Source organism: Rhinoderma darwinii, chromosome 5 (genome assembly GCF_050947455.1).
Source record: "Rhinoderma darwinii isolate aRhiDar2 chromosome 5, aRhiDar2.hap1, whole genome shotgun sequence".
Lineage (NCBI taxonomy): Eukaryota > Metazoa > Chordata > Amphibia > Anura > Rhinodermatidae > Rhinoderma > Rhinoderma darwinii.
In genome coordinates this window covers 86,604,611-86,616,467 of record NC_134691.1, presented here as the reverse complement: position 1 = coordinate 86,616,467, position 11,857 = coordinate 86,604,611, and the positions used below count along the sequence as shown (strand labels likewise).

The 11,857-nt window shown below is 40.2% G+C and overlaps 1 protein-coding gene across 1 annotated transcript in view; it reads left to right on the top strand.

Annotated features, from left to right (window-relative positions):
- Window positions 1-792: 792 nt before the first annotated feature.
- The window catches only part of RGS20 (regulator of G protein signaling 20), a 78,318-nt gene continuing 67,253 nt past the window's right edge, over window positions 793-11,857 (top strand). The window contains exon 1 of the mRNA XM_075828326.1: window positions 793-1,265. Coding sequence (XP_075684441.1) covers window positions 1,161-1,265 — 105 coding nt within the window. The 5' untranslated portion in view covers window positions 793-1,160. The remainder of the gene's footprint in view (window positions 1,266-11,857) is intronic.

The following is an 11,857-nucleotide window of genomic DNA, read 5'->3' as shown; positions in this document are numbered from 1 at the left end:
GTTTCTCTGATCTCCAATTTGGTTGCAGCACGCTACATCATTTTGGCGATCAAATTACTTGGTAAACAACGTAACTGAACAGAGATGATGAGAAAGCTGGGTGATAACAAATATGGTTGTCTTAAGACCTCTATCGACATAGTCACCCTGCTTTCCCAGAATCCTGAATGTCAGTTCTGCAGCTACGCAGCCCTCTCTATACTAGTGCTGCATGCACTTGCTGGGAGATCTCCATGTAATGGCAGTCATGGTTGCAAGCAAAATCAGATATAACTAGAATATATATTAAATATATTCTGAAATTATTTATAGACGGCGTATTGTCACATATCCCGGGACTTCCCTCTCCACAGAAACAGTTAACTGCTCCCAAACCCTTTCTTTGCTTTCCCTCAGTAACCAGGGAACCCTGATTTCTGTACTGGTGACACCAGAGGAAGTGACGTGAATGTTATTTATATATCAACTAAATTTTTGCTGCAGGAAAGACTGCACAGCCGCCGTGTGTGTATACAGCGCTGTGTGAGGGAAAGACTCCATGTTCTCCTTACATCACAGGAGCTGCTCCCGCCACATCGAGACCCTCAGGGGAATGACCATATAAGGAGATTAACCAGTGCACTGCCACGGGCTTCAGTAACCATTCCAAGACACGCAGATATACTGCCCGTATCCACCTGTATAACAAGTGACCCGCCATTTCTGCCATAACCAGTATATGCATATGCAAATAATATTCATGAAATAATGTGTCCACCTCATTATGTATGCATGAGGCTGGCTGACACACTCAGTTTTATGTACATACACCTTCCCTGGGTGCACACACTGCTGTGCGCCGCTGACTGTAATGTCTAGGGACTCCATGGAAAAAGCAGGCAATTCTGACAGAGGAGAAGCCTTTTAATCCCACTCCCTGGCATTCACGGTCCACTTCTCGTTTACTCCTGGATAATAATCACTGCCATCCCTGTGCTGGGCTCCATCCAGCCGCTGCACTACAGCACCCTGCACCAGCCTGACCACTCACCCGGCGCGACATCACATTTTATTTTTTCTTCCAAAATATTTGCCATAATTTGCAGTGGAATTATTAGGAATAACAATAAAATAATAATAATAATAACCATCCGTATACTAGAAGCAGGAGCCTGAGACGCATGCGCATGGATGATGAGCAGCCTGCCCTGGGTGATCAACCCAGCTTCAACGGATGTGATCAAGGCAAAGACTCGCAGCGATCTCCCAGCATTGATGGTGACATTGTAAGTATATTCCGGGCGGCGGTGACCATTACTCCGGATGTTATGCTCATCATCATCATCATCATCATCATCATCGCACACTGCCTGTAATGCATCGTGTACCACTACTTGCATGGATGGGGAGCTTCTTTATCCATCAATGGGCTCCATTTTTAGATCTCCTATCTCTTATTATGATGCGAGTGCACAGAGCATTTGTAATGGGGATGATGTATTTTGCATTGAATGAATGAGAAAATGCTGCTAGGTGAATATCGATCCGTGAATTCAGTCTATTACTCCATGTATATATGTGCTGCTTGCTGGTGTAGAGGTTTGTGATGGTAGAATCGGTGTAGAGATTGAGCATTGTATACACTGTACTGGTGCGGGGCTCCTCAGGTATGTATAGTAGCAGCACAGCCTTGCCTTGTGCAGAGGCATCCAGTGCAGGCAGCAGACACAGCCTAACACATGCCAGAGTGCTGCTTACATGTCACTACAACTACATGTCACACTACATATCACACTACATGTCACTACAACTACATGTCACACTACATGTCACTTACAACTACATGTCACACTACATGTCACTACAACTACATGTCACACTACATGTCACTACAACTACATGTCACACTACATGTCACTGCAACTACATGTCACACTACATGTCACTGCAACTACATGTCACACTACATGTCACTTACAACTACATGTCACACTACATGTCACTACAACTACATGTCACACTACATGTCACTACAACTACATGTCACACTACATGTCACTACAACTACATGTCACACTACATGTCACTTACAACTACATGTCACACTACATGTCACTTACAACTACATGTCACACTACATGTCACTACAACTACATGTCACACTACATGTCACTACAACTACATGTCACACTACATGTCACTACAACTACATGTCACACTACATGTCACTACAACTACATGTCACATTACATGTCACTACAACTACATGTCACACTACATGTCACTACAACTACATGTCACACTACATGTCACTTACAACTACATGTCACACTACATGTCACTACAACTACATGTCACACTACATGTCACTACAACTACATGTCACACTACATGTCACTACAACTACATGTCACACTACATGTCACTACAACTACATGTCACACTACATGTCACTACAACTACATGTCACTACAACTACATGTCACACTACATGTCACTACATCTACATGTCACACTACATGTCACTACAACTACATGTCACACTACATGTCACTACAACTACATGTCACACTACATGTCACTACAACTACATGTCACACTACATGTCACTACAACTACATGTCACACTACATGTCACTACAACTACATGTCACACTACATGTCACTACAACTACATGTCACACTACATGTCACTACAACTACATGTCACACTACATGTCACTACAACTACATGTCACACTACATGTCACTACAACTACATGTCACACTACATGTCACTACATCTACATGTCACACTACATGTCACTACATCTACATGTCACACTACATGTCACTACATCTACATGTCACACTACATGTCACTACAACTACATGTCACACTACATGTCACTTACAACTACATGTCACACTACATGTCACTACAACTACATGTCACACTACATGTCACTACAACTACATGTCACACTACATGTCACTACAACTACATGTCACACTACATGTCACTACAACTACATGTCACACTACATGTCACTTACAACTACATGTCACACTACATGTCACTACAACTACATGTCACACTACATGTCACTACAACTACATGTCACACTACATGTCACTACAACTACATGTCACACTACATGTCACTTACAACTACATGTCACACTACATGTCACTACAACTACATGTCACACTACATGTCACTACAACTACATGTCACACTACATGTCACTACAACTACATGTCACACTACATGTCACTACAACTACATGTCACACTACATGTCACTTACAACTACATGTCACACTACATGTCACTACAACTACATGTCACACTACATGTCACTACAACTACATGTCACACTACATGTCACTACAACTACATGTCACACTACATGTCACTACAACTACATGTCACACTACATGTCACTACAACTACATGTCACACTACATGTCACTACATCTACATGTCACACTACATGTCACTACAACTACATGTCACACTACATGTCACTACAACTACATGTCACACTACATGTCACTACAACTACATGTCACACTACATGTCACTACAACTACATGTCACACTACATGTCACTACAACTACATGTCACACTACATGTCACTACAACTACATGTCACACTACATGTCACTACAACTACATGTCACACTACATGTCACTACAACTACATGTCACACTACATGTCACTACAACTACATGTCACACTACATGTCACTACAACTACATGTCACACTACATGTCACTACATCTACATGTCACACTACAACTACATGTCACACTACATGTCACTACAACTACATGTCACTACAACTACATGTCACATTACATGTCACTACAACTACATGTCACACTACATGTCACTACAACTACATGTCACACTACATGTCACTACAACTACATGTCACACTACATGTCACTACAACTACATGTCACACTACATGTCACTACATCTACATGTCACACTACATGTCACTACAACTACATGTCACACTACATGTCACTACAACTACATGTCACATTACATGTCACTACAACTACATGTCACACTACATGTCACTACAACTACATGTCACACTACATGTCACTACAACTACATGTCACACTACATGTCACTACAACTACATGTCACACTACATGTCACTACAACTACATGTCACACTACATGTCACTACATCTACATGTCACACTACATGTCACTACAACTACATGTCACACTACATGTCACTACAACTACATGTCACACTACATGTCACTACAACTACATGTCACACTACATGTCACTACAACTACATGTCACACTACATGTCACTACAACTACATGTCACACTACATGTCACTACATCTACATGTCACACTACAACTACATGTCACACTACATGTCACTACAACTACATGTCACTACAACTACATGTCACATTACATGTCACTACAACTACATGTCACACTACATGTCACTACAACTACATGTCACACTACATGTCACTACAACTACATGTCACACTACATGTCACTACAACTACATGTCACACTACATGTCACTACATCTACATGTCACACTACATGTCACTACATCTACATGTCACACTACATGTCACTACATCTACATGTCACACTACATGTCACTACAACTACATGTCACACTACATGTCACTACAACTACATGTCACTACAACTACATGTCACACTACATGTCACTACATCTACATGTCACACTACATGTCACTACAACTACATGTCACACTACATGTCACTACAACTACATGTCACACTACATGTCACTACAACTACATGTCACACTACATGTCACTACAACTACATGTCACACTACATGTCACTACAACTACATGTCACACTACATGTCACTACAACTACATGTCACACTACATGTCACTACAACTACATGTCACACTACATGTCACTACAACTACATGTCACACTACATGTCACTACAACTACATGTCACACTACATGTCACTACATCTACATGTCACACTACATGTCACTACAACTACATGTCACACTACATGTCACTACAACTACATGTCACACTACATGTCACTACAACTACATGTCACACTACATGTCACTACAACTACATGTCACACTACATGTCACTACAACTACATGTCACACTACATGTCACTACAACTACATGTCACACTACATGTCACTACAACTACATGTCACACTACATGTCACTACAACTACATGTCACACTACATGTCACTACAACTACATGTCACACTACATGTCACTACATCTACATGTCACACTACAACTACATGTCACACTACATGTCACTACAACTACATGTCACTACAACTACATGTCACATTACATGTCACTACAACTACATGTCACACTACATGTCACTACAACTACATGTCACACTACATGTCACTACAACTACATGTCACACTACATGTCACTACAACTACATGTCACACTACATGTCACTACATCTACATGTCACACTACATGTCACTACATCTACATGTCACACTACATGTCACTACATCTACATGTCACACTACATGTCACTACAACTACATGTCACACTACATGTCACTACAACTACATGTCACTACAACTACATGTCACACTACATGTCACTACATCTACATGTCACACTACATGTCACTACAACTACATGTCACACTACATGTCACTACAACTACATGTCACACTACATGTCACTACAACTACATGTCACACTACATGTCACTACAACTACATGTCACACTACATGTCACTACAACTACATGTCACACTACATGTCACTACAACTACATGTCACACTACATGTCACTACAACTACATGTCACACTACATGTCACTACAACTACATGTCACACTACATGTCACTACAACTACATGTCACACTACATGTCACTACAACTACATGTCACACTACAGACATACATATGTAGCAGAGCTGCTTACATGTCACACTACAACTACATGTCACACTACATGTCACTACAACTACATATCACACTACATGTCACTACAACTACATGTCACACTACATGTCACTACAACTACATGTCACACTACAGACATACATATGTAGCAGAGCTGCTTACATGTCACACTACATGTCACTACAACTACATGTCACACTACATGTCACACTACATGTCACTACAACTACATGTCACACTACATGTCACTACAACTACATGTCACACTACATGTCACTACAACTACATGTCACACTACATGTCACTACAACTACATGTCACACTACATGTCGATACAACTACATGTCACACTACAGACATACATATGTAGCAGAGCTGCTTACATGTCACACTACATGTCACTACAACTACATGTCACACTACATGTCACTACAACTACATGTCACACTACATGTCACTACAACTACATGTCACTACAACTACATGTCACACTACATGTCACACTACATGTCACTACAACTACATGTCACACTACAGACATACATATGTAGCAGAGCTGCTTACATGTCACACTACATGTCGATACAACTACATGTCACACTACAGACATACATATGTAGCAGAGCTGCTTACATGTCACACTACATGTCACTACATCTACATGTCACACTACATGTCACTACAACTACATGTCACACTACATGTCACTACAACTACATGTCACACTACATGTCACTACAAATACATGTCACACTACATGTCACTACAACTACATGTCACACTACATGTCACTACAACTACATGTCACACTACATGTCACACTACATGTCACTACAACTACATGTCACTACAACTACATGTCACTACAACTACATGTCACACTACATGTCACACTACATGTCACTACAACTACATGTCACACTACAGACATACATATGTAGCAGAGCTGCTTACATGTCACACTACATGTCACTACATCTACATGTCACACTACATGTCACTACAACTACATGTCACACTACATGTCACTACAACTACATGTCACACTACATGTCACTACAACTACATGTCACACTACATGTCACTACAACTACATGTCACACTACATGTCACTACAACTACATGTCACACTACATGTCACTACAACTACATGTCACACTACATGTCACTACAACTACATGTCACACTACATGTCACTACAACTACATGTCACACTACATGTCACTACAACTACATGTCACACTACAGACATACATATGTAGCAGAGCTGCTTACATGTCACACTACAACTACATGTCACACTACATGTCACACTACATGTCACTACAACTACATGTCACACTACAGACATACATATGTAGCAGAGCTGCTTACATGTCACACTACATGTCACTATAACTACATGTCACACTACAGACATACATATGTAGCAGAGCTCGTTTTATCATTCATCTCTTTTCTTTCTGCACCATTATAATTCCCTAAAATAAGAAAACTGAAGTGTCCTATAGAAAATCACAGTTAACACATTCAGATATCTTAAGTGCCAAATGTCAAACTCATCTCTGCTACATATCTATTTATAATCACTTTATATGAGCCGCTGTATATCATGAAGCTCTTGGCACTTTCCACAGTAAAGGCATTGATGTCTGCTGGTGGGAACTAAACATACACTGACGGGTCGTGCTGGGACTTGTAGTTTGTCTTCACTAAGGGCTTGTGGTGCATTTTTCCCTCAGTTGGGAAGATGTAAATTGTTTGACTATGAATAAGATCTCACACATTTACTGATTGACATTGGTGATCATTGTGTGGGTCGCCTGTGTGCAGGTTGTAGAACATGGGTGCTCTCACAGTGTAGTTTATCCTCTGCACTATGGAGCTGTGGGATCAGTATTATAATATGAAGGTATTAAGACTTAACAGACCCCGTCCTCACAGTCCATTGTACGGATATTTCCTGCTGTATAATAATCCTACATCAAATGTTTTATCTATCTATCTATCTCTCTCATATCTCTCTCTCTCTCTCTCTATCTATCTATCTATCTATCTATCTATCTATCTATCTATCTATCTATCTATCTCATATCTATCTATATATCTCATATCTATCTATCTATCTATCTATCTATCTATCTATCTATCTATCTATCTATCTATCTATCTATCTATCTATCTCTATCTATCTATCTATCTCTATCTATCTATCTATCTCTATCTATCTAATATCTATCTATCTATCTATCTATCTATCTATCTATCTATCTATCTATCTATCTATCTATCTATCTATCTATCTATCTATCTATCTATCTATCTATCTATCTATCTCTATCTATCTAATATCTATCTATCTATCTATCTATCTATCTATCTATCTATCTATCTATCTATCTATCTATCTATCTATCTATCTATCTATCTCATATCTATCTATCTATCTATCTATCTATCTATCTATCTATCTATCTATCTATCTATCTCTATCTATCTAATACCTATCTATCTATCTATCTATCTATCTATCTATCTATCTATCTATCTATCTATCTATCTATCTATCTATCTATCTATCTATCTCTCTCCCTCTCTCTCTCTCTGTCTCTCTCTGTCTCTCTCTCTCTCTCTCTCTCTATCTATCTATCTAATTTTGACTTTTTCACTATGACTGACGGAACTCCATACATGTATCTCTTATATCTGTATATGAACGTCTTACACAGAGCATTATTCCGGGTGGTTTTGATTTTTATGTAACAGTTTATATTAAAAACCACAAAAGCCAAATGTTAGCTGTGGATGAATGGTGAAGTATTTTCGCCCCCACAATACCAGCAAAAAACAGCATTTCAAACATGTGAAGGTTGCTGCAGACATTTCTTCTGTGATCCTAGCGCGATTCTCATTCTCTTGTTGGCCCTATAAGTGTATTCCCCAATACTGTACGCCTGTTGCGCAATACTTGGCATCTTACGGAACACCCGGCTGTACCAGCCATTCTTGTCAAACACTTTTTTCTTTAGAAGATTGAGACATGAAATGCTCTGTTTAGCTGGAAGGCCAAGGTCCTTTTACAGATTCAAATGAAAATTGCTTGTCGGTAAAACTGTCAGGGGACCCCCATAAATAAGACATCTCGTACAAACACCATTCTCTTCAATGAACAGAAAATCCCCCTTAATGTATTATTATAAATTTACTAAACAAATTGTTAGCCATATACATCGGAGCGCTCCATATTAGTTTATACTATATACAGTTTACAACCTATGAAGACTTTGAAAAGTTCTAAATGTTTATTTGGCTCTTCAGATAAGTTTTAAAAAAAATATTTGACTATTCTTTAAATGTACATATTTATTTATGTGTACTGTTGTAACATATGTGAACATTGTATTGTATCTCCCATCCCTGTCACATTAGTTGATACATTTGACAAAAATATAGGCAGAATCTGTACATTACGGTGTGCATATATTCATCCCCAGTTTACACCTTGGTTCACGTTGTTTGCGGGCCACATCTTTCTATCCACTGTAAAATAATTTTTTTGTTATTGCTTATTGACACTAAAGGGGTTAATGTGATAAAACACCTCTTCTTTCCCCGGGCAACCCAATGATGACGCTCCAACAGTCCTCCAGGTCTTGGTTTACAAGCACCCAGTATGTGGCCGCTGCAGCCAATCAACATGTCATACTCTTGGCATCAGCGATGTGAGCCATGATGCCAGGAAAATACAGCACGTGACCACTGAGCCTTCTGATTGGCTGCAGTGGTCACATGCTGGGCACGTATAAACAAATAGAGAAGCGTCAGCGCTGGATCACCGGGGAAAAAAAGAGGTGAGTACAGGTTCTTTTTTATCTTATCACATTTGCAGATATTTGTAAAAAAAAAATGTTCAAGTCGAATAATCCCTTTAAAATGAAAAAGAAAAAATTGAACGAATAAATAAAAAAGAACTAATTAAAATTACTAGTGTGAATGTGGCCATAAAAAAGCAAATCTGCTCATGTTGTATTGACAAGTGACCTCGCAAGATGGCAATGGATTGATTATCCGTTACTGGTTTTGAAGGTACATCGGGTTATAACGTCTTGGACGTGAGGTGATTTAGTAATACTAGTACTCGTTGTGAGAACCGCTGCCAGTCTGTAGGCACTGGGACCCATCATAAGGGGGTTTTTACACTGGATGATTATCGGCCAGACAAGCGTTCATAGAGCGCTCGTTGCCGATAATTGCTCTGTGTAAACAGGGAAAGGATCAGCAGATAAACAAGCAAACGCTCGATCATCTGCTGGTCGTATTGTTTTAAAAAAGTAAAATATCGTTATCGGCAGCACATCTTGGTGTGTAAACAGGGAGACGCGCTGCCGATATGATAATAATGTATGGGGATGAGTGATCGGAGTAACGACCGTTCGCCCTATCCATAGCTTCGTGTGACCGGAGCAAATGAGCGCCGATCAACGATGCCTCGTTGATCGGCGCTCGCTGCATCGGCCGCTTATCGGCCAGTGTAAAAGGGCCTTTACACTGCTTTATTCTAAATAATTTTAAGGCATCTGTCATAGGACGATAAGGAGAATGATAGAGTGATATATAAAGCACCAGGCAAGCGAAAGTTAAGGCCCTTTTACACCGGCCGATAAGCGGCTGATGCGGCCGAGCGCCCATCAACGAGACATCATTGATCGGCACTCGTTTGCTCCTGTCACACGGAGCTATGGATGGGGACGAGCGGTCGTTACTCCCATCGCTCGTCCCCATCCATTATTATCATGTCGGCAGCGCGTCTCCCTGTTTACAAACGATAATATTTACTTTTTTAAAACGATACGACCAGCAGATGATTGAGTGTTTGCTCGTTCATCTGCTGATCGTTCCCCTGTTTACACAGGGAAATTATCGGCAATGAGCGTTATATGAACACTAGTCTGCATGATAATCTGCCAGTGTAAAACCCCCTTTAGGGATTAAAACAAAATCGTCTCTTTTTCCTGTAACTGTGGAATATCTGTCCATGGACTGTGTTTGGTTTTGTAGCTCAGCTGCTTCCACTTCAGCTGCAAAACCAGACAAAGTCATGGCCGGATTATAGGGAGCGCTAAAGGGGCAGTTACCTGGGGGCCTGGACCTCCCAAGTCCCACAATGCTTTGCAGTTACTTCCACAGGCAAGATATAGGAGATTGAAAACCTTTTTACTGTACCGATAATACATGTTTTAATATGTGTCAGAATCGGTGATTATGCAACTCTTACTAATATTTATTGCCTATGTATGGAACTCTGGCCGAGCGTTCATGTTTATTACCATAGGGAGAGGGGGATAAGTGGCTGCCACACATCTCCAAGTCCTCTTACTTTGGAAAGATCAAAGGATCCGGAAATATTAAAATACAACATGACCAATCCTTGTTTTTGTTTTTTTGGCGGACAGGCTGCCTCCATACACATTAGATTGTCTGCAAATCCTGTCTTACAAGGGCAGGATCTGAGAAAATTATCCAATGTGTATAGTCAGCTTAAAGAGCACCTGTCACTAGGCCATATAAGTTGAACTGGTTAACTGACCTGAATAGTGGTTCTCCCTGATTAATCGCTGCTTTTCTTTTTTTCTTGGACCCCATGCCCGTTCCAGAGACGTGGCCCACTGTTTTGTTGGCTCCCTATATTCTAATTTGCTGTAGCTAGCCAACGATGCTTTAACTTAACCACATCATTATATAACAGTATTTCTGGGGAGGGGGCTTCCACAAACCTTGATCCAGCTCTGTACATAGCCCAAGGACAGACATTGCACTGTTTCTGAAAAAAAAGCATTTTATTTTTTTAACGCCAGCTCAATACCCCGCAGCCACCACTCTTCTCACTTTGGAGTGTCCTTAATCCCCTCCCTTGCTCCTTCAGCTTCTCCTTCCC